Consider the following 25,869-nt stretch of genomic DNA (forward strand, 5'->3'; position numbering starts at 1 on the left):
CTTACAATAAATTTGAACGCTACAAAGATTATCGCCCTTATTCCACTTGAACTACATTATATTGTCTGGTAACACTACATTAATTCCATGTATGTTGTACTTACAGTCTAAATCTTCTACTGCTAAAGCCTGATTCCTCCCCAGATTAATTACCAACGTCATATCAAATTATACAAAACAGTAATTCATCTGTGCATCTAGAGGCTGACAGATAGGTACTAGTGCAAAAATTTAATTTTGGACAAACAACTTTAATCATAACATGTAAAAATATTTGATTTAATAACACTAATTTTTCAAACAAGTATAAAATCAACTTATTCCATCTTCTACACAAGAAAACCATTTGGCACTCATCAGATGTACTGGAAAGAAAGAACGGGCTTCAAAAACGTAATTTGCAACAGTTTCCTGACTTCCCATTCAAACACAATTCAGTATTTCACTCAATCTTGACTGGCATGATTAGAACTGGCAATGTCCTTATTCAAATATCTTTGAGAGTTGACAGTCTTGCTATTTGTCAGTCATTCTTTTTTTGTAAAGCTTCCCGAACAGAAAACATCAAGCTCGTGTGAAAACTACTATTGAAGTAGCATCTGGCTTCTACAGACTTGTTTAAGACCTATCTATCTAGTTGTCAGTCTGGATATAGAGCTGGAACTAAGAGCTCCAGTGGCAATGGTTCACCTGTCCAAACTGATTTCTTGTTGCCCACAGTTTTGCTGCTGATACAATAACATTCTCACTGCATTCCTGATGTGCACCATGAGTTGTTTAGCTAGAAAAATAAATGGAGACTTAGGCAAACTCTAAAGTTCCCTGAATAGGGGAAGGAGAGATCGGGGTGCCAATCTCTGCTCCCTGGGAACCACTGCCATGACCTTTGGGAATGGCACAAAGTTATGCCAGGAGAGGTTCACTGGATATTAGGAAAAATGTATTTACCACGAGGGTAGTCAAACACTGGAACAGGCTTCCTCTCCTAGTGAGGTGGTTGATTCCCCATGCCTGTCAGTGTTCAAGAGACATCTGGATAATGCCCTCAATAATACACTTCAACTTTTGTTTAGCCCTGAAGCAGTCAAGCAGTTGGACTGGTTGTTCTTTGTAGGTCCCTTTCAACTATTCCATTTGAACTGCAAAATGAAAACAGAGAACTAAAGGGATAGTAATAGGGAATAATTAAGTTACTGCACTGTATCTAATAACAACAAAAGTAAGTAAAAACAAACTCTTTAAAACATAGCCAATTATACCGGCTTTATGCAATAGCAAATGCTGAAAAACTTGCTTTAGTCAGCAGCATGGTTATAAAATGGTTTGCTTTCTTGTAAACAGAAAGCATTCCACAGTTATTTCTTGACATTCACCTCAAAAGCAAATTAGCATTTAGAGTACAATATTTCTTTGTGGAAACACAGGTAGAATGAATACAAAAACAGACCTTCCAAAATGTCACTAGTGAAACAAACATGGAAATAAGACTGTTCAAAACATTATTAACAAAGCCAGTTGATTCTATTGACTCTTCTCTTTCCAATTAGCTAGCATTTTTAATAATGTATTAGTTCAGTTGTCCCTTCTACTCAACAACTTAACCACCTTAAAATTCAATATTTTGGGGTTTTTTGTTTTTTGTGGTTTTTGTTGTTGCTGTTTGGTTTTTTTGTTTGTTTGTTTGTTTGTTTTAAGTCTGGAGAGAGAATTCACAAGATTTCTACTACATATGAATAAAAATGACAAGATGAGATGGTTCTGTTGCTGGTCCCAGAACCTTCTTTTTAGTTAGACAGTTTCATCTAAAACTAGAAATGACAGGGGAAAAAAAATGCCAAGCACACTATCCATTCTGACTGATTCTGTAACTCAAATGTTCTACCAGTTTTGTCCAAGTTTGCTCAAATCTATAAAATGCAAAACATCACCAAAGAAGGCTAAGCCATAACAACAAACAAAACCTGTCAAACTTAATATCATCAAAAATCTGCTTCAACAGAAACAAACATCATCTTCATAAGAAGCTACTCTTTGTTTCAGAGATACAGACTAAGCATAGATGTGTGACTCTTTCTGTACCAATTACAATTTCACGTCTTAGGCACTTCCACTTATTTGTGAAGGAATTCAACAAGTCATTTTCCTACAGCATACATTTTCTACAGTTCCTATAACATTCATTCTATTAGGATAGTAGCTACACAAAGAAAGGACCTTACAAATATTTGTGGCTTACTGAAAGACTTTAAAAGCCATCAATTCAACTTTCTAATCACAACTTACCTAAAGCACTGTTGAAAATTGCAGTATAGAATTCTTAAATTAATAATAATTTCTTAACATAGTAACTTGAGATTACTAACTTCAACACTTCTCATAAAATTCCTGTACTTCTTGCATCAAAAATTATACAGTCTGTAGACTGTAACTGTAAAAAGCTGAATTCTTTAATATTTAATATTAAAAACAGTGTTTAGAGAAATGATTAAGCATTATTGCATAATGCAGTCAGTATGGTTGGCAAATATTTTTAGGCCCTGCAGGCTACTAAAGGAATCAGTTCCCATGCAAAGCTGACTTTCAATTTCATCAGCAACATTATACATAAGACACATATTTTGCTTAATTCCTACAGATACTTGGACAGTAAAGTCTAAATTCTTATAACAGAAAAGTTCACAGCCAACATGTTATGCTTTACGACATTAAATGCAATTTGAATCCTGTAAAACAAAGCATTTCCAGCAGTGTTACCTCACCCTTTGTAATTCCCACTTTTCTATAAGATGCTCCACTTCACCTCCGAGAACTGCAGTGTTACTATCATCCAGCAGCAAGAATCCATTTCTTACTTCAATAATTCCAGAAAGTTTAATTTTTGTTCCAGGTGGAGTGTTCAAGCTAGAAGCAGAAACGAAATCAAGTATTTCAAACATGTTATTTAATATTCTAACATCAAAAGCCTGGAAAACTATACTCCTATTATACTTTCAGCATTGTCATATTCCATTATAAATGATTAGTATCAAAAACCTTCACAATACTTCCTTCAGTTCACACAGCAGTTTTCAATAGCTTTTCTGGAACACTTCCCACTCATTATACAAAGATGCCATATTGCAAATTACATTCTAAGAGAGATGAATGTTTGCAAATGATCTGTTTGGTTAAAATGCAATTTAACAGTACCAAACTAAGGATGTGATTTGCCTACCCTACAAAAGATGTCTCAAAGTCAGATGTCTAAGTATAAGTTTCCTAACCCTAGTACTCATTTATAGTTGAGCAACAGAAGATTTCTAGATGCTTAATCAACTCATTTGTTTCAGACATTTAACTTAGAAGAAAAAAAAAAAGTAGTTAGAAAAGACACCTTCTATACACTACTAACAGCCAGGACTGTTCCAGAATAAATACAGACTATGCACCTTGTGGTGCTTCTTCTTTCATTATTCTTTGATTTAAAATCAGATAGAGATTCTTTGCGGACAGCTCCCGCAAGTAGATACCTATCTTCTTTGCATTTGAATCCATCCTATAAGAACAACAGCAGATGCATAAAAGAATCGCTCATTTCCATCTCCTAACTGAAAGATATGACAAGCAGCAAAATCTGGAAAGAATGATTTTTATTGCAAGACACAAAAGAGGACAGAGTCAATTATAACTTTTCAAATAGGAGACAGTAACCTCTTCAAAATATCGTAAAGATATCACTGCAATTACAGAACAATGCCACATACTTAGGAACAATCACAGTGGAGTCAGCCAATTTTAGTTCTAGCGACTTCAACCTCAGCAGTATTAATGGATTTTCTTTAATGTTCTGATAGAAGCAAAGAAAAAAAATGGAAAAGTTTATATCATTACTACACAAAGTGATGAGCTGTGATGTTTTGGAGATCTTACCTAAAAAGCTTTCAGATTAGGTCTTCAACTGGCTGTTTATGTATAGTATGATCTAGAATCTATTCACACAGAAGTGTTTGCCTCCCTTTTCTGCTCTTTTGATATTCATATTGGAATGAGATATTCTAAATTGTGATTGCTAAGCTAAAACTGAAGTATTATTAAATGCTGACTTTTAAAACAGCATTACTCTAAACTGCAGGGTAGCTCTTACTCAGAAGGAACAGTTGAACAGTAAAAGGAGACATATAAAAACAAAGCATAAAGGTTCTGTGCAACAGAAGAAGACACAGGAAGATGATCTTAAACCAAACTAATCTGGAATTAAGAGTAAAATAGACCATAACTCCAGAGACTATGCACTGGAAATCGTTTTCAGTGTCTTAATGACCAAATATCAAGAAATTCCCATACTCAGTTCATTTGTATTTTATTTTTAACTGGTAAAAAAACAACCAAAACTAAAAAAAAAATAAAATAAAATAAAATAAAATAAAATAAAAAAAAAACCAAACACCTTACAAAAGCAGCCTAAGTTAAAATCTTGGTCAGGGAAAAGCATCACTAGCTGCATGAACTTCAGTGCATCAGGCCTGTGACATGCTCACTACCAAGTCAGACAAAATACATGCTAAAAATGGAAATTTGGCTCAGGTTCATACACACTGAAAAACCTGCTTGCCTTGTTAAGTCTGACCCACCAGACAGCTGCAAAAATTCTCTTTCTTGCACTATGTACTTTAGCATAAATTCCGTATTTGTAATTGTAAATTCCATAAATTTCATAAATTGTATTGTAATTCCACCTTCACAGGTGACATTTAAGGTTCTCTTGTACATTAAAAAAAATCTGAGAAGGAAACAAGAATAAACCAAAAACTATGACTGCCTGAAGTATTCACTAGTTTCATGCATCTCCACCAGATTTTGTCATTAATTTTACATTTGTTAATGTTTCTTTAGTCTGGAGGTTACTTATCATCCTAAGTATCACCTGGGTAGAGCTGGAGGACAAATCAGTATCTCATAAAAAAGCCGGCATACACAGAAATGAATGAGGTGTTGTTTTGGTTCGATTTTATTTAATATAGAGAGGTAGAACTCTACTGCTGTGCTACAACTTAACGTTAGACTTTCTTTCATTGGGGTTTCAAATGCAACAGATGCAGCAGAACATGCAAGTTTTCTGCTAACACAGAGAACAGATAGCAAAACTAAATTAATTTTTAAATTAGAAGAAAACAGTAAAGAAAAAGATCAAGAGAGATAGACAAGATAATATAATCAAATTAAATCTTTTGCAGTCCAATTTTTCCATCAAAAAACAGCTTTCTTTCCTTATATATTTCTAATTCCATTATTTTTAGGGCATTTAAGTATGAAAGCAAAACTTTGAAAAGAAAGTCGCTCACCTTATTTTTGACATGCTATTGTATTCTATAGCTGTGCAGCTTGTATGTCCATCAGTCATCTGTAAACGTAACATTCTGGGTGCAGCCTGAGATTCTTCATTATCCTTTGGTGCAGAAACATTGCGTATTTTCTGTATTTGCAGAACACATGGCCCTTCCAGCTACATGTGCAAAACAGAAAAGAAAAAAATGTTAACACCATGAAGCAAACACACTACGATACCAAGCCATACTAACTTTGCCCCCAGGCAAAGTGAAGTGCAATTTTATCACAGTCACTTACAATACCTATCATTCATACTGTATGTTGTAAAACATGACAAAAATGTTTTTTTTTTCTGAGAAACAGCTGCAATATTTCATACGTATCTGCAATACTAACTATGGAAAAGAACTTAAGGAAAGACTTATGGGGAAGTCCTTGAAAACCTAATGAGGTTCAATAAGACCAAGTGCAGTTGGGGCAATCCCAGGTGCTTGTACAAACTGAGGGAAGATCTCCTTGAGAGCAGCCCTATGGAGAAGGATTTGGGGGTCCTGGTGGACAAGAAGCTTGATATGAGCCAGCAGTGTGCACTTGCAGCCTGGAAGGCCAACTGTACTCTGGGCTGCATTAAAGAAAGGGTGGCCAGCAGGGAGAAAGAGGTGATTGTCCCCCTCTACTCAGCTCTTGCAAAGCCCCATCTGCAGTACTGCATCCAGGCCTGGGGCCCCTAGTACAGGAAGGATGTGGAGCTCTTGGAGTGGCCCAGAGGAGGGCCACTAAGATGATCAGAGGGCTGGAGCTCCTCTCCTATGAGGAAAGATTGAGCAAACTAGGATTGTTTAGCTTGGAGAAAGCTCCAAGGAGACCTCATTGTGGCCTTCCAGTAATTGAAGGAAGCATATAAACACAAGGGGGAATGGTTGTTTACAAGGGTGGATAGTGATAGGACAAGGGGGAATGATTTTAAACTGAGACGGGGGAGGTTTAGGTTAGATACTAGGAAAAAGTTTTTCACACATAAGTTGGTGATGTACTGGAACAAGTTGCCCAAGGAGGTTGTGGATACCCCATCCCTGGAGGCATTCAAGGCCAGGCTGGATGTGGCTCTGGGCAGCCTGGTCTGGTAGCTGGCAACCCTGCACATGGCAGGAGGGTTGAAACTAGATGATCACTGTGGTCCTTTTCAACCCAGGCCGTTCTATGATTCTATGATGAGGGGGGATGAGGGAAAGGGACAAAAAAAATAAATAAAAATGAAAAGCAAAACAAAACAATAACAGTAAACAAATATTGTCTTTTCTAAATAATGTGGAGTTCAGGTAAGATCTTACATGGTGTACCACCAGTTTTCATAGACAAAGTGTTCTAAATTAAAAAACAAGCAGCATTGAAGACTTACTGCAATTACAGTATTTCAAGTAAAACCATTTTGTAAACACCAACTAGGAACACCTAATAACCTCAAGGGACATGAGAGATTCTTGGTTACCTGAAAGTGCAGTATATACTTCTATATATGACATAACTTACGTAACCAACAAAAAAAGGAAATTAAAAACTACTTTCTTGCATACAGCTGAATAAATAGTCAAGATGTTTTTTTTTCCTATTCCTTCACTTTGTGGGGAAGTAGGGTCCTATCTGATTCCTCTGAGAAATAAAACTGAAAAAATCTGTTGCTTTAGCACCCAAGAGAGAAGAAAAGATGAAAAATACACATTTCCTCAATTTCTTCCCTTAAAGGATGCAAAGACAAGGAAGGACAGCTGAACTGGAATATTCTTAAAGCATGAAATCATACAGACAGGAAAAAGAAAATTTTAGATCTGGATGCTTGCTTTTGTTTTTTAACAACTGCTTGATAGACTCCTTAGAAATCCAGAGTGCAAAGAAATGAAGGCTAGGCTATGAATATGTATGCAAATAAATTCAGGTTTTCTTATCTACTGTGTCAGGCATGCATTACAATAAAGCACAGCTGCACATTTGTTGAGCTTAGACAATGGTGTCTGCTTCTTTAACAAAGAAAATCATGTTATTACAAAAAAAACAGGTGCAAAAGAAGAATAGAAGCATGTGGTTTTCTTAAATACATCCTATATTAACGACAAAACAATTTTTTGGACTTTAACAGGATTATAGAGCTTCCCCATTTCCCAGTCTCAATTCATCTCAGTTGATATTTCAGTTCTCATATAATCTTATGAGATCATATAATGATGGCAGAAAATAAAGCTAGTCTTTCCGCAGAACAAGAAACACCATCACAAGACAGTAGGTGAATCCAGAATCATAGAATGGCTTGGGCTGCAAGGAAGCTCAAGCATCATCTACTACCAATCCCTTTGCGGGCAGAGTTGATGGTCATTAAGTCGCATACTAGATCAGGATGCCCAGGGCCTTATCCAGCCCAGCCCTGAGCACCTCCAGGGAGGAATATTCCACAACTTCTATGTGCAGCCTGTTCCAGCACCTCAGAATCCTCTCAGTGAAATATTTACATCTGACATCTAATCTAGATCTGCCCTCTTTCAGTTTAAAACCATTCCCCCTTGTTCTATCACTATCTACCCACGTAAAACACTGATTTACCTTCTTCTTAAAAGCCCTCTTTAAGATTTGAGACCATAACGAGTTCTCCCCAGAGCCTTCTCTTCTTCAGGCTGAACAAACCCAGCTCCCTCAGCCTGTCTTTGTAGGATAGGTACTCCCAGCCCTCTGATCATCAACTTATGCTAGGTCACCCTGTAGACTACTTTAAAGAATCAGCATTACTCACCCTGTAGAAATCATTTTAACTTTACCAAGTTAAAATTACACAGAAAAGCTATTTAATAGTTAAAATTCCAAGTAGCTGGATCTTGCTGAGTATGCTAAAGAGTCTCATCAAACCCAGTAACAGCTAGACTCTGACGGTGCCATTTTGACATTCATCAATCCAACACTAAAACCTCCCTAGATCACTCAGCTGTGCTCGATCACAGCTCCTTCAAGCCACAGACTTTTCTCTCTTAGCACTTCAGCTAACTTCTAATGTAGAAATGAAAAATATGCAATTCTCATAAAATAATTTTCTAAAATTTCAAAGAAACAGCAAACTAAACTGTACTACCTGGAACATAAGAATGAAGGCATCACCTAAATAATATGGGACTGAATACAAGTAAACATTCACTTCAAAAACATTTACTGACTGGACAAGTAATAACATGCATATTAAGGCTAAAATGATGTGAAACACACTTCAGATGTCCTTGCATTAAAGACAAGAGAAATAAGTATAAAACTAAATAAATTGCATTTTTAATGCCAGACCACTAGGTGTATAAACAGCTTTCAATGGCTAAATCTAAAGGATGCAAATAAGTCAAGAGTACAAAATGTAAGTAAAATAAACTAGGGAATGAGGTCTGGCTTTAGCCATTATTAATCCCATTATGAATAATCTGGTTAGCATTTCAAGATGAAAAATAGAATATCATCTTATACTATATATGGCATTATACTATATAACGTCATTACAATATTCATACTATCTGTGAAAACTATTAGGTAAGACAGAACACAAACTTGAAACAGGAGAAAGAGACAAAAGAAACATCTGGAAGTTGAGGTTTAATTAATTCAATTTGAAATTGAATTGCAAAAATTAGGCATGTACATTAACAGAGGTGATAATGAATTTCAAGAGTAAGCTACTGTTTTCTACAACAGACTGTATTAAAATCAAGTACCAGTAATCCAGAATGCACAAAGATGACAGGATCCCATTTCCTGGTGGTGGTGAGTTCTTTTGTTTGTTTTGAGTTGCTTTTTTTTTTTTTTTTTTTAACAGCATATCAGCTTCCCTATTTCAGTTCATTGCCCTTCTCATTGATGTTACTGACTAACCTCAGTAATGGCCTTTTTTTTTTCATTCAATTGAGACCTTATGTGAAACATTTGTCAAAAACCACACTCAGAAGTAAACTTCAGTCCACCTTGCAATGCCTTCATCATTGCGTATTTATTTATTTAGAGAGCCATTTATCAAGAAAACCATGTTTAGACAAAGCTTAAATTTCCTCAGCTTATATTTCATAGACACGTGGTATGAAACATCATACCACCATACCACTCCTTATTTATCCATAAAACCCAGCAATGCTAATTCAAGAACATACATGACTCTTATATAGAAAAATAAACAAAAAACAGAGTACGCAAATATCCACAAGGATAAAATGCACTCTAGTATTGTAATTGAATTGAGTCCAGAAAGACACTTCACTCACATACAGTTAGTTGAGAAGTTTCTTCAACATGGCTAAGCATAAGGATCTCACATAATGTTCAGGGGGGAAAAAAAACCAAAAATCTACACACTGACTGGAGGGGGCTACTTCATCAGTAGCTGGAAAAACTATGTAGAACAAACCAATAATGTTTCCAGCAAATCCTTGAAGTAAGTATTTAATACCAGTTGTCTTTGAAAAATCCTTACACTGGCCACAGGGCCAGTTAGAATACTAATGCACACAAATAGCATGGAAGTAATAGCTTGATCCCGTAGAAAAAAAAAAAAAGAGATGTTCCAGATCAAGATAGTATAACAGAACATCCAGTAGCACACTGACTTGCCAAAGTACTATGATTGTAGTAGAACATAATATTTTAATAAATCAGTTCCTTCTGATCCCAAAGTTATAGGGGTAACATTTAAAACAATGCCCAATAGGTACCTAATGATTTATACCGATATAACAACTAAATAGTATTCTATTGTTTTCAAGACACTGCTTTCCTAGAAGCACTGTTTTGACATACTCAGCATGATCTGAAAACAAAAGCTCAACCTTTTAGAAACGTTTAACCAATTACAGACAGCACTATATACCTTCTCCTCAAGAATATGAGTGGAAACATGACACTTTAAAGCTCCTGAAACAGGCATTAGGAGTATTTGAGGCAAGAGCTTACCTAAAGTTGACAAAACTCTAAAATGACTATTACTCTGTTTGATCCATCAGCATTACCGCATGCATTGACAGAATGCCTTGTCAAAATCACTCCCATTGGAAAAAAAAAAGTCATGGAAAAGAATATGTAGAATATTTTTTACATACAGAGCTTCAAATAGCAGGACATCTGATATAGCATTGGGCAGTAAATGCAAGCATCTCAAGACTGGAACTTAATGGAAATCAGTTGTAATTGAAATAACAAATCCAATCATACCTTACAGTAAAAAAGGCTGCAGGAAACCAACAGACATCCACAAAGAGATGGCAGAAGGCAACTAAGCACTGTTTAGTTAGTTATACTGATGTAACCAGGAAGCTTATGAGCATCTTCAAAGAATAATTAGGATAGGTGACACGTTATGCTTTAACTGTTTAATATCAACTTATCAGCGCTCAGGATTTCACTGATCAGAGAAATGCTTTCTTTCTGAACACTTGAGGAATTAATGCTTAAATTGTAATGGAACACATACCTAAAAAGAAAATGAAGTAAATGTAGCATCATTGCTAGATTACATATTCTAACTTTTTATAAGGCCTCCTTGCATCTTTATTCCACTTAAAATACTTCACAAATGTTCATGGTATACAGTCATTTAGATGGAAATGAATGTTCAGCTTTTTAAAATCCTATGCAAATATGGCCATCTTGTGGTTAGTGCTGGTAATATAGATTTTTTTAAAGCCATACAGAACTGATGTAAATGAGTGATAAAATATTTTCATGCATTAATGACAATCACCTATGATGGTCAAGTACCCATACATTTTCTAAAAATATTTGCCTACTGCATTTATACTACAAAATATACTTTCCAGATGGAAAATAGATCGTACATTCTTTAGATACAGATACATAATGCTGATAGAAGTTTCGGATCAGAGGAATAACTATAGCACGTAGTTTTTGCTCCCTTCTGAAGCGTTTCTGAACCACAAATGACTACTTTCTACCAACAGATTATATAAACAAGTCACTCCTGTCCCAACCAAGCCACCACAACATGACATGGTAGCCATTACTAAAACCTGGTGGGATGATTTGCCCAACTGGAGTGCAGCTATCAACAACTACAAGCTGCTCAGAAGGGACAGGTGAGCAAGGAGCGGAGAAGGCACTGCCCTCTACATCGAGGAAGGAACAGAGTGTGTAGAGCTGCCCCTAAAAAATAGCCATGAGAAGTCGAAAGGCTATGGGGGTAAGAGTTAAGTGAACAAGTCAACAAAGGAAGGCCTGTGGTTGCTGTCTAGTACAGGCCACCTGATCAAGCATAGTCTCTGTTGAGGAAGCCTTTTTCCTCCAGCTACAGGAGGCACCTCAAATGAAGGCTTCTTCACCCCCCTGACATCTGCTGGAAAAGTATCATGGTGAGCTGTAGGTGATCCAGAAGGCTCCTGAAATGCTTTGAGGGTAATTTCTTCAGTCAATAGGCAGCCTCACCAGAGGGAGACACAATGCTGGACCTGTTGCTCACCAACACAAATGAATTGATTGGTAACATCACAATGGGATCTGCCTGGGCTATAGTGATCATGTAATGGTGGAGTTCACATTCCTGAAGGATGTGAGAAATATAAAATTATGAAGTTCAAATTTAGGAAAGCCAACTTCCAGTTCTTCAGGAAGACAGCAAAACAATAAAATCCCTTGGGAATCTGTCCTCAGCAACAAGGGAGCAGAGCAGAGCTAGAAGACCTTTAAGGAAGCTTTCCTTAGGGCACAAGAGATCTCCATCCCCAGGTGTAGGAAGTCAAAAAAGAAAGGCAAAAGATCAGCATAGCTGAATGAGGATCTGCTGGTCAAACCAAAGAACAAGAAGAAAATACACAGGCAGTGGAAGCAGAGACAAGTACCCTGTGAAGAGTATATGGATACTGCTAGGCTGTGTAAGAATGAGGTCAGGAAGGAGAAGGCCCAACTAGAACTGAACTTAGCAATGGATGCAAATAAGGACTCTGTTGTCATGAATCATCAATGGAAAAAAATAATAATAAAAAAGCTCTTTCCCACAGTTTTTATTTTCATTCTTTATTACTGAAATTGAAAGCCATATAAATAACCACTGATCTCTCTCAATTACCTGAAAAAGTGGGATACAGAAGTACCTCGAATCAAACAAGCTTTCTTTTTACAAGTTTGAAGTGGATTCCCTACAGCATTCAATCCTGTTACCTAGCCCTCCATCTCCATCAATGGACTTTTTAAAAAGTCTTAATAATTGCTAGAGGGAAAAGACAGAGGATTCTATTGCTCTGGCAATTATCAAGTACATGTCCTCAGTTTTTAACCAGATTTCTTGACAACTGGTTTAAATCAATTTTTCTACAGACAACTATTCTCTAATTTAAAATAATCTTATTCCCATTTTATAATTTCCTCCCTTCTGATGGGCTTACAAACTATGTATCTTCTTCTTGATTCCAAACTTAATACCTGGAAACATATATTCCTCTCCACTTCCCATTTTCCCTAGTAATACTCCCTTGTCCTTCCAACACCTGAATTTTTCCTTCTTAAAAATAATTAACAGAAATATACAATCAACAGTTACAACACTTTCAGCAATGCCTCAGAATACATCTTAATTTCATTTTCCTTATCACAGGCAACATTGCATTATTTACATGCAACAACTTCTATAACTAAATTTCTCTTCTCTGCATTCCTTCTTAAGTGAGAGAGTTCCAAGTCTACAGCAAGGCTATCAGTCCAAAATATGCAACTTCATGTTTTATCCATGTACATTTCTAAGATCACCTAATTCTTTCTGTAGTTAATTTTGTATGGGAAATGACACCTTAATTTGGTACAACTCATAAATTTTACTTACATATTTTAGCAATATTAGAAATAAGACACAACAGCTGTTCCAAAACTTGAAAGACTAGTAATCCTCCTAGCCCTACCAGTTATCTGTCGTTACATTCAACAGCACTTTTTGTTCATGTTCTTGTATACAAGTTCTTTGATTTGCCTCAGAGGTCTAGTAGTCACTCCTTGTTCACCTGTCATTGCACAGAATTTCCTTGGATGAACTGCATCAAGCATTTTCAGATTTCCCACCTCAAGAAAACACCTAACTCCTCAATCAGTCATTTAATCAACTTATCAAGAACAAAGCACCAGATAAATCCGTTAACTGTTCCTTAATGAAGCAGTTTTCTTTTATTGCTTATTTTCCTCTTTTTTAATGTTGTTTTGTTTTAACTAAGACACATCTTCTTTCAAAATAATCCCAACGACCAACTATCTGTTATCAAACCTGTGGTTTCACAGGCCAGGTTTCAGAATTCAGGATGCAAAACTTCTAACCTCATTTGGCTGCACTGCATTTAAATACAGTAATCACAACTTTCATGCACACTTCCTTATTGTGCCACAGATGTCAGTATTATATCCATATTGAGAATGGAGGAAAAGTATCAAGCTAGGAATAAAAACAGATAATCCTCTCTTTATTATATTTATTATTATCACACATTTCTTTTATAATGGGACAACTTCACTTCTGAACATACATTGGACAACCATAAACTACAAGCCTGTTGATTCATGTATTAGTTACCTATCCTCTAGCTCAAGTTAAATCAACAGAAATCATGTTACACTCATTTTCTAAAACAGTGTTTCAAAAAAAAAATCAACGTTTCCAAGCATAGTTTTCCCAACAATCTAATGAAAAGTCATGATTTCCAGTGTGTTTGACAACAACAGCACATTAGTCCTGTCATCTAAATGCAGTGACTTGCTTTACACCTTATCCGACTTGAAGCACTACAAAACACAGATTAAAAAAAAAAAAAAAAAAAAAAAAACCTTTATTTCCAGTATTTTCCATGTCTGCAACACTTAAAATTATTTTCTTAGTCAAAAATGCTAATGAAAAAAGTCCATTCTAAATTGAATTCTAAAGGAGTACCATTAGGTGAACAGACCATTTATCAATGCAGCATCCAATTCTGGAGCTCTGGATAATGTAAGTAAGTGAACTTCAAAACTGTTTTGACTGGTCCTATGACTACAAGACACCATACGCATTTCCTATCTTGAACAGCTACACTGAAGTAAATACACAAACTATTACAAAGCTTTTTTTTTTTTTTTTTCTATTAGTAATCAATTGAATGGCACTGGTTTCTTGGAGCTTGTTTTCACATTTCTCCAAAATAATAATTTAAAAAAGACTTCAGTATAACTTACGTTTTTATTACAGGGGAAAAACTCTGTTTTCAATAGCACAGAATAAATAATACTACAGCTTGAATTTAGGTTCTCAATTTCTTAATATTACAAGAAATAAAAATGACGACAATTTAGAACTTCAACCACCTTTGTAAGTTCTAATGTACTTTTCCATGTTCTGATTTGATTCATACTTCTATTATGTTTTATGAACAACTGGTTAGCTGTCGAGCAAGATATACTCAAAATCCATGAAACTGTACAAACTTATCTTGATAAAATCAGATTAGCTTAGTACTACATGAAAAACAGAACAGTGAAGGTGACCACACGAAAACACAAAGTACACAAACAAAAAAGGCCAGTAGACTGTTTAAAACAAGTTGTTCCATAAGCTTTTTGAAAATTGTCAGTGTTGCATATAAACTGTTACAATTTTCAGAATAACAAAACTGAAGATACTCAAGAGAATCCACAGCAACCCACTGCAAAATGCATGTTGAAAGAGAGCAACACGTTCAAGAGATCCTTAGAAATTACACTGGAATCTAGTTTTCATATTTTCACTAGGTCATCGTTCATTTCTTCAGTGTACAATTCTACAAACTATAACAATACTTTTGCATGTAAACACACAAGATTTTTCCTGTGAAAAGTTAACTCTGTCTCACAGATATCTCAAAGCACTAACAACCACAGCCTTCATGTGCAAATCCTTTGTTTTTGTTTTTGTAGAGACAACTGGCAAAAATAGTAACCTCCCTAGTTTCAGCTGAGAAACAATAAACATTTTAAAGACTAAGTAGATTCGAATACATAGTCAGCTCTGAGTAAAAAAAATGACAGTTTCACCTTCAACTGTCCACTTGAACAATGTAACAATGGAAATGCAGAAAATATCCTCTCTGAAGGAAATGAGCAAGTTACTAGATATACTCTCAATTGATTAATGAAAACTGAACTCCTATGTCTAAAGAAACTGTGTAGTACTGAAACAAACCTCTTTTAAAAAAAAGCAACACCACTATTATTAACTTACTTGAACTGAAACCATATTTCAGAACCAAAACAAAGCAAGGTAAGCATTATCACACACCCAACATAAATATTTTGAGAATTACATTTATCACTGAATGGCTTGGGTTGGAAAGGACCTTAGAGATCATCTAGTTCTGCTACGCAGAACACACTCCCGGTGATTCAGGCAGAGACAAAGAACTACTCCTCCACCTGGACTGTCACAAGTCCATGAGATTGGACAGGCTTCATCCTAGGGTGCTGAGGGAGATGGTGGGGGCGATTGGCTAGCCACTCTCAGCCATCTACCAGCGCTCCGGGTTAACTGGAGAGGTCCCAGAGGATTGAACGCTTGCCGATGTGACTTCCATCTACAAGAAGGGCCTTAAGGAGGATCCGGGGAACTACAAGCCTGTCAGCCTGACCTTGGTACCAGGAAAAGTTATGGAGCAAATGAACTTGGGTGAGATCACACAGCACGTGCGTGGTGTCCAGGGGATTAGGCCCAGCCAGCATGGTTTGTGAAAGGCAGGTTGTGCTTGACCAACCTCACCTCCTACAACTGTATGACCAGACTGGTAGATGAAGGAAAGGCTGTTGATGTAGTCTACCTAGACTTCAGCAAAGCCTTTCACACGGTCTCTCACAGGATTCTTCTGGGGAAACCGGCTGCTCATGGCCTGGACAGATATACTCTTCTTTGGGTAAGGAACTGGCCAGAGGTCTGGGCCCAACAGGTAGTGGTTAAAGGAGTTAAGCCCAGCTGGTGACCCATTACAAGTGTGTCTCCCAGGGGTTGGTACTGGGGCCCATCTTGTTTAATATCTTTATTGGTGACATAGATGAAGGGATTGAGTGTACCCTCAGTAAGTTTGCAGACGACACAAAGCTGGGAGGTGGTGTCAATCTGCCTGAAGGTAGGGAGGCCCTTCAGAAGGACCTAGATAAGCTGGATCACTGGGCTGAGGTGAATGGAACGAGGTTCAACAGGTCCCGCACTTTGGCCAAAAGCGTGTCCAGAGAAGGGCAACAAAACTGGTGAGGGGTCTGCAGCACAAGTGTTATGAGGAGCAGCTGAGGGAGCTGGGATTGTTTAGTCTGGAGAAGAGGAGGCTCAGGGGAGACCTCATTGCACTCTATAACTTCCTTGATGAAAAAGGGTCTGGCCTCTTCTCCCAGTCAACCAACAGAACCCTAGGAAATGGCCGCAAGTTGTACTAGAGGAGGTTTAGATTAGACGTAAGGAAGAACTTTTTCTCTCAGAGAGTGGTCAGGCACTGGAATGGCTGCCCAGGGAGGTGGTGGAGTCGCTGTCCCTGGCAGCGTTCAAGAGGCATCTGGATGAGGAGCTACGAGATATGGTTTAGTGCTTGTGGTAGCAGTGGTAATGGGAGGACTGTTGGACTAGATGATCTTGTAGGTCCTTTCCAACCTTGTGGTTCTATGATTCTATGATTCTAGTTCTAACTACCCATCTATGGACAACATTGAGATCCACTAGATGAGGCTGCCCAGGACCACATCCAACCTGACTTTGAACATCTCCAAGGATAAGGCATCCACAACTTCTCTGGACAGCCTGTTCCTGTGCCTCATCACCCTTTAAAGTAAAAAACTTCCACCTAATATCTAATCTAAATCTGCCGTTTTTTAAATTAAAACTGTCCCCTCCTTGCCCTATCATTACACCTGTTGGAGAAAGAATCTCACCAACAGTCTTGTATATCCATTTTGGTAATGGAAGTACACTATCAAGTCATCCTGGAACCTTCTCTTTTTTCCACACTGAATAACTCCAACTCTCCCAGCCTGCCTCTATAGGAGAGGGGCTCCATACATCTGACCATCCTCTTCATCCCTCCTTTTGATTCAAACAGCTCCATGGCCTTCCTGTGCTAGAGGCCCAAGTATTGAAAACAGCACTATAGGTAGGGGTCCTATGAGTGGAACAGAGGGGGAGAATCACCCCCCTCAACCTGTTGGCCATGCTTCTTCAGACTGCAATGCAGGATATACTTCGCCCTCTGGGCTGTCAGTGAACACTGCTGGCTCACGTTGAGCTTTTCATCCACTAACAACCACAAATCCTTATCCTCAGGTTTGCTCACTATCTATTCTCTGCCCAGTCTGCATTTGTGCTTGGGATTGCTCCAGCCCAGGTACAGGAACTTGCATTTGGCCTTTCTGAAGTACTTAAGTAAACGCATTTAGAATTAGTCATATTAAATGATCTAACACGCAAATTTCAGTAAAACTCAAGCAACTGATAAGAAAACAATGCAACAACATAGTCCAACACAGTAAGAAATAATATAATTAATAAAACTTTTCCTAGCAAGTTACTTATATAATGAGTTTCATGCACAGACTGCTGTCTGACTGAACACTATCTCTATCCCACTATATGGTATCTTTCAAGTGACTTTTTCCATAGCTGATAATGATGCTCTCTCGTTGTTACAGAGGCTAAAGTTACATCAGTCATCACTCTGTTCAGACAACAGTATCATCAGAAAAAATACATGTGGACAGATCTTAACAGTCTCACTCATCAAGCTCGTTGTCTTAAAATAATTCTGCTTTGATTTACTGCTATACTCAATTTCAACAGTAACGAAATCTGTTTCTCAAGAAATTTCACATCATCAATATAGGCCATAAATATTTGGAAGATAGGAATAACTACTTTAGCAGAGAATTACCACTACCTTTAAAATAAAATTCCTTGATTTATGCTATCTGTTAACTGAATTTTAGGAAGAACACAGGAAGAACACACCAGTGCGGTCAAAACTTAAGAATTACCTAAACATACAATACAAGTAAAAAATCTGGAACATGATTAGAAAACAAAAATATTATGTAGATTATAAGGCAGTGTATCATCTGACATGGATTATCCATAGAGACAGACTATTGGATACACAACAACAAAGTTTATAGGCTTAATCATGTATATCAGTGGATAATTCAGGGCAGCATCAACATATATCATTATGTATCATAATCACACAGCTACTTTGCTTTATGCCTAACATGCTTTGTTGTTCTCACAGGAGTGAATAAGAAAAATAAAAGAACAAGTCACTTTCAATACTAACTCAAGATCCAACAGGTTAAATTCTGAGTGATAAAGGAAGCTGCTATGATTAGTCACATCTGTTTAAGCACTTCAAAATTTAGAACTAAAGATGACTCCTCTCTTTATATAGTTCTAGCAGGCAAACTAATATGTTAACATATTTATCCTCAAATATTGGCTTCAATTGCACATTAAATAATGCCAAAAAGAGACTAATGCAGCACAGATATCACATAGAAATCACAAGAGAAGTGAAGTTCACATCACCTACCTTTTCCACCTTTCCACCATTGATGTCACTAGGGAGGAATTTCTTGCCAATCGTTCTTAAATCTGTCTGAAATTAATAGAGAAGACAACAGAACATAAATCTAAAATATCCTGTTTCAAAAAAAAAAAAGAATCACAAATCATAAAACAAGAAAAAGAAGGGCATTTCTTCTATTATCCCAACAATTAGGATACCCTACAGACGTTCAGAGCGAATATTGTAAAAGAGAAGATGAATGTTCATATTACTTTCTATTGCACAATATAGCCACAGAGTAATAAGAAAGTACACTTGGTTTTCAATCTGAGCCCACCCAAAGAAACCGATCTGTCACTTGCCTGTTATTTACATCTGAACAGCACACAACTTCCTTTGAACTGTCCCTGCAATAATCCATATTCATACAGAATTTGACAAGTCTCCAGAAAGATGCTTTGCAACCACAGCAACAAGGAAGGAGACAGAACTTGTACAAACCCTTTGCAAGATCTTATACAAAATAAAAGCATTTGAAGAACTGAAGGCACACGTCTACATTTATTTCATTCCTATTCAAGCAATTCACAAAAAAACATCAGTTGGTTTCTTTTGACTTTTAACAGCCAATGAGAGGTGTTAGGTGTTAGAATTTTTAGGAAGTGCAATCTAAACTCACTTTTATCCTGCCTTTCAAAACACAACGGTATTTCTACTTAACCAACAGGAAACAATCTGGGCATTTAAACAACAACTGTCTTAATGACAAAAATATTGATAACCCATTAAGATTGGCTTTGAGTACTTGCATAACGTTTCTGGTTTATCTTGATTATCTATCAGACAAGCTGGAAATACAACACATTTACTTGTTTATTTCCTTATAGGCAAAAATAATTACTAAACTAACATATCTACAGTAATTCAAGCAAGTGTTTGTAGTTATATAACTAAGTACACATCGTAAGAAACTCAACGTTTGCTTGAACAGGCTTTAAAGAATTGCATACCCAGAAGTTAATTTAAGTAAGGGTGTTTTACTCATCCTAGCAAGTTCATATTTTGCAGTGTCATTTCATACTCACATCCATACACAGCACTTCTGATTTCATTATAAGTATTGCTTATACTTCAACTTCAGATTTACATTTCCTAAACACAGAAATATCTTCCAACTGCAAATTATACTCATTTTTCTCCCTACTAGGCTTCAGGTTGGACTAGGTGTCATTTCCAAATGAACTTCAGAAATAATTCATACATGCTGGGAAGGAGAAAGGTGCTTTGTCCTTTACGTAAATCACATAGACAACAATGTATTTAATTAGAGTCATAGACTTCCACCTGAGCCATTAGATATATAGTTTTCAGTGTGATGTCAGAAAAAAAGTTCACAATCATAACTTACATTAAGTGCAACTAGGATAATGTCATTCGTATTGACTTTCTCGGATGAATTTATGCAAGTTTCAATTCCTTCATCTGAAAGATACCTGTTAAAGAAAAAAACAGACATATAAGAATATCATATGGTTTATGTAATAGGTGAATATCCATTCTGTAATTTTTAGTATGCATTTTCTATGTCAGTGAAGCATAGGAAGGAAAAAAAAAACAACACAAACAACTACATCAGTTTCTAAAGGGCGAGAGGATGCACTCAAACACTTGAAGGAGGAGCAATATTATATTGTCATCCTACAAACTTTCTTCTTGCTTGTCTAAGTTACAAAATAATTTACAAAAGTGGATTTGTATCACCACATACCCCAAGAGTCAAATGTGGCAAACAACTTCAGAAATCTTTGGAAACAACATTTAAGATCTTCACAATGGCAGTCCAGGATCACCACCTTCCTGCCAAAATTCTGTAAGCACGCAATGAATTTGTTCACCTGACAATTAAGGATGATAATCCATTGAAAGGATGTGCATAATCAATTTAGAAGGGCTGACGCATTCTCATGTTCAAAAACACTTAGGGAGAATGTAATTTTTACTTGAGTAGTTAGAAACTGTGACATTTGTTACTCAATTTGCCTCCTATTTCTCACTCCAAGCCTCAGCTTTCATTCCCATGTAGATGGCAATCTGCTTTATCCGCACAGTTCTGCCTTTTCTTTAAAAACATCAACAGCAATCATTACACTGATAATTGCCAGATATTGAATCTGAAACACAGAACATACATTCCTGTACTAATTACCTAACAAGAAACCATTATTCCTCAAAAAATAAATAACCATTAAAAAAGATTATTAAAGTGTAAGTATTCCAGAGCATTTAAAGAAATATTTAAAGAAAATAATTCCCAAGTGTAAAATAAAATCATGTAAAGATTTGAAGGAAAGCAGACTCGATACACCTTCTTAATTCTGTCTCAGCTAACATGAATATTGCCCTGACAGTGTTGCCAGACTAATTAATGATCCCAGTTGTACTCTAACCCAGACACTTGATAGCAGTGTAGCTGTTCAAGTCAGACACCAACATCTAGCAAATCCTGAGGGATCAGAACTCAAAAAAAAAAAAAAAAAAAAAAAAAAAAACATTTAGAATGTGAAAGAAACAATCCTGTTTTTTGATACAGAGCATACACACTAGAGAATAAGGTGGCAGGATTTGTTAGTCCACATAGAAATGTGGATTTCTCAGTTGAGTGCCTCTGAGCTTGGGTATCACCACCTGTGAAGATTCAAGTGGTAATTCCCACTTGGAATTCTCAGATTCATTAGCTGGAATCAGAATGTTAAGTAGAACAGAATTCCCCCTCCCTACCAGAGGAAACAAGAACAGGTATATCCTATGCACAGCACTACACACCTGGGGCCTCAGCTGTGGTTTAATTACACCAGTAAGGTTTCCATAAAGAGAAATGTAATAAAATCTGCAAGTCTACCTTCTGTAATCTTAAGTATAAAGCTGAGAATCAGTTGTATCAGGAGTGGGTGGAATATAAACCCCACAAGCTGAATTTCAGACAAGTTGTGGAAACATTCCTCCTCTTGTGCAAATTAACTAATTCTTCAGTTCTGCTGAAACTAGCAGAACTGCAATTCCATTATGAGCTGCACAGTGTAGTATTGAGATGCAAGCACTAACATTTATCAGCAGGAAAAAATATTTTTAGAGAGCGAGTAAACAACAATCTGATCCAGAATTAAATTTTCCCTAGATAGGATAAAATCGATTACTTCTGCTACCATAAAACTCACTGCTGAGTCATGTTTCCATTTCTCACTTAAAAGTGAAGGCTGAAACACAGCCGATAAAATTTCATAGTTTCGTTTGTCTCACTACTTCACAGAATCACAGAAAGGCTTGGGTTGAAAAGAATCACAATGACCATCTAGTTTCAATCCCCTGCTATGCGCAGGGTCGCCAACCACCAGACCAGGCTGCCCAGAGCCACATCCAGCCTGGCCTTGAATGTCTCCAGAGTGGGGCATCCACGACTTCCTCAGGCAACCTGTTCCAGTGCGACACCACCCTCTGAATACTTGATCAGAGGGTTTGAGACAAAATGATAAATACACATATACACATTGAAAAAGGTTTTTCTTTTTTGACTTATTAATATAAGTCAATTAATTTCAGCAAACAGCACTTAAGAGAAACATTGTGCACCAGACTGAAATCTCCATCCACGTTACAGGAGTGACAATAATGAAATGCCATTTGAGGGCACCTGATGGCTTGATCTAAGCAAACACTACAGCTACAGCTTTCCAGCAAAAAACATGATTAGTAGTTTTTAAAGTAGTCTTCAAATTAAAATTAAAAAAAAAAATCAAAATAAAATCAAAATCAAATTTAAAAAAAAAAAAAAAATACCCGAAGAAAACAAAACAGAGCTTTCCAGTAACTTCTTAAGTGGCGCTTCTGTGTAACAGGACACATAAGTGAAGCAATCATTAGAAACGGTCAGGAGCTGAGTGAAGAATTGAGATTAGAAAACACTCTACTCCCAGAAGGAACCAAAACACACATTTCTTCTAACCAGGCAGAAGCCTGGAATGAGTGCATGTCAAGCTAACTTGATGTTTTAACCATCTAACCCTCTTGCTGCTTCATACAAGTAGTATTCCTAATCAATATACAGATTTTTTTCAAAACTCTGCAGAAAGTTCCTTAAAATAAGTGAATTTGTTCTCCTTATTGTCTATACTGCCTGCTGTAATAACTATCTAAGTTTTAGTTATGAACATTTCCTGCTACAGGTCCACAATGCATTTATGGGAAAAAAAAAAAAAAAAGCACCAATAATTCTAAGAAATTTCTTCTAAAATAAAAACATCTGTACAGAGAAAACATTTTTCAAGTATGAAATGGGAGCTATGATAGGCCAAATTATCTCTTTAGCTGGCATAAGGTCTGAAATTCCTTTGCTAAACTGAAAGTTCCTTCTTCTTTCTGTTCTTAATAAGGGTATGCGATGTGCTGAAGGTACAGCACACAGCAAAAGACCACTTCATTCTTTTTTTTTTCCCCTGTATTAAATAAAAGAAGAAAATCTGACCCTGAACCAAAACCAAAATCAGAGAAAATCTCCTCAGGAGGAGCCCTGGAGCTGAGCACCTGCATTACAGTCATTCAAGTGCCTCACAGCACCTACATTAGCTTTTCTGCACATTTTGCAAGATACCATGACCTACTGTAACCCTAGATAATGAAAGGTGAACTACAAAGAGATCCCATTATACTAATCCAACATGATTCCTACCGCTAAGAGGTGGGAAGCACTCCTAAGCTGTCCATGATCTAGATTACACTGCTGGAACCTGCTCATGAACTCAGAATCCCCAAGACATACCTGGCAGCACCGTACAGATTCAGTGCCCTAGATAGATTTTGTTCTGTACATCTCCATCCCAAGCTTCTCTCTCTTCTTTGAACAGGGAGGGAGAGGGGCCACATGGAACAATCCAGCACAGGAACACTGTGCTGTCACAATCAACAAATTTCCATTTGTGTTTCCAATAAACAAACAAGTCAGAATTTTATGCACATCTCTTAAGGAGAAAGTAGATAAACAAAGAAATAAACGGGTGAGAAAAGCCAAGCTCAGTAAAGAAGCAAAAGACAAAGTAGCAGCTGACCAGCACCTTCTTATGCAATGAAACAAATTATTTTCTGAACATGTAATGCAAATAGCAATATCCTACATGATATCCTGCAAGTGAAAGGCTTCAAAGAAGGCAACTAGCTTCCAACTGGGAGCATGTTTTTTGGCTTTATCCATGATGTGCTTAAACATCCTAATACTACACTACTAGTTGTCAGCGTGAATTTTTTTCATTTAGAGGGTGGTGTGGCATTGGAACAGGCTACCCAGGGAGGTTGTAGATGCTCCATCCTGGAAGCATTCAAAGTTAGGTTGGATAGGGCCTTGGACAGCCTGAGCTGGTTGGTGGTAACTCTACCCACAGCACAGGGTTGGAACTGGATGAGCTTAAGGTCCCTTAAAACCTAAGCCATTCTATGATTCTATGTTGTTTCTGAGGAAACTGCATGTGTGTGTGCACATAAGTCACTGAACTTCTAAAAGCTGGTAACTGTAACAGCATTAATTGCAAGAACTTTTGGTTTCTAAGGAAAAAAATACTCACTAGAGTTGAACAATCTCAGAGGTTATAAACTGAAGTAATCAGACAACTGTATCGATTTCAAAGGAATTATACGAAGTAATGCTCTATGAGTCACACAGGGATTTTGCAGCCTTGGAACATTAATACAAATTAAAAAATAAGAAATAAAATCGGTTTACAACCAAATGGGCTCCAAGCTGCCTCGTAAGTTTGAGATGTTTATCAGCGGATCATTCTCTTGGGAGAGTAGACCAGAAGAGAAAGGAAAATAAATGCTTCTCTCCTGCAATTCTTCCACATTATATTTGCTGGAATCCGAGAGATATTTGTCTCATCTATTCCTCCCCTACACACCCAGCTTCGCTCATCTGAGAAATGTAGCAGCACAATCCTCTTAGCAACAGCTTTTGTCAGAAGAGCAACTCCTTTTTAAACAGAAGGAACCTGTTCTTACATTTCTGAATGAGACACTGCATTGGCAGTATTATTAGGAGGAAGTTACTAGTAACAAATCAGCATTTTGTGCTAACCATTCACTTATAAATCCAGATCTGTAATTTTTCTGTCAAAATGTTCTCTATTAGCTCCTAAGAAAAACAAATTCTGGCAATTCCTCCTAACAAAACATATTAGAGTGGTAACACTGCAAGCTGTTTTCCCACTGCTCCTCCATATCAACTGTGACATCAACCTAATAGTCCACGTTTGAATGCAACCATCAGACACCCACACTCTCCTCTCTGATATTTCCCATTGTTGGGGGCTGTAATTCTGTAGTACTAGCCTCAAATATGTCTCTAGCCATGTTATTTTACCTTCTGCTTTACCTCATCAGGAATAAATTACACCCGACATGCCCTAATCAGACAGATTTGTTACTGCCACACTATAACCACCTGCATCTGAAGCATTAAAAAAATTCTTTTACCAAAGATAAATGCATATTTGTGCTTGCCTGCACTGTACTGCTGGATCAAGTACTTCATGTGCAAGCAAATGTGCGTGTATGCATGCAGGAATTTAACAATGTTTAAATTAAAAGCTTCATTCTAAAATTAAATCCACCCAGTAAACAACTTTCCTAATGATATTTTTTTCTACCAGCAGCTTTCTTCAAAAGTCTGTTCTTGCTATTTGCAATTAACAGTTTATATTCAACCAAAAACCTTCAGCAACCTTCAATCCTTTTCCTATCCTCAATAATTTTCTCCTATCATCTCTACTTTATCTCATTATTATAGGAACAACCTTAAGGAAAAAAAAAAAGAAAGAAAGAAAAATAGAATTAATAAATGTACTAAATAAAATTTGTATTTGTTAAATGTTCATACCTCTCCACAGAAACACTGAAACAGGAACCAAAAATGCAAGATGCCTTAACAGTACTTCTCGTAATTCTGGCAGTACATAAAACAACTCTGGAGTTTTAAAGCAAATTTAAC

At 36.8% G+C, this 25,869-nt stretch overlaps 1 protein-coding gene across 3 annotated transcripts in view; it reads right to left on the reverse strand.

Annotated features, from left to right (window-relative positions):
- The window catches only part of TDRD3 (tudor domain containing 3), a 98,311-nt gene that overhangs the window by 40,103 nt on the left and 32,339 nt on the right, over positions 1-25,869 (reverse strand). The window contains exons 1-5 of one of the 3 annotated variants that reach the window (XM_031614493.2): positions 23,653-24,548; positions 20,248-20,332; positions 18,864-18,929; positions 5,322-5,482; positions 2,760-2,901 (exon numbers count right to left, since the gene is read on the reverse strand). In XM_031614493.2, coding sequence (XP_031470353.2) covers positions 2,760-2,901; positions 5,322-5,482; positions 18,864-18,929; positions 20,248-20,332; positions 23,653-23,756 — 558 coding nt within the window. In that variant the 5' untranslated portion in view covers positions 23,757-24,548. Of the gene's footprint in view, positions 1-2,759; positions 2,902-5,321; positions 5,483-18,863; positions 18,930-20,247; positions 20,333-23,652; positions 24,549-25,869 lie in introns of those variants that run through there. The other 2 variants (XM_031614501.2, XM_031614511.2) reach the window with 2 other exon arrangements.

The sequence above is a fragment of the Phasianus colchicus genome, chromosome 1 (genome assembly GCF_987193195.1).
Source record: "Phasianus colchicus chromosome 1, bPhaCol1.hap1.1, whole genome shotgun sequence".
Lineage (NCBI taxonomy): Eukaryota > Metazoa > Chordata > Aves > Galliformes > Phasianidae > Phasianus > Phasianus colchicus.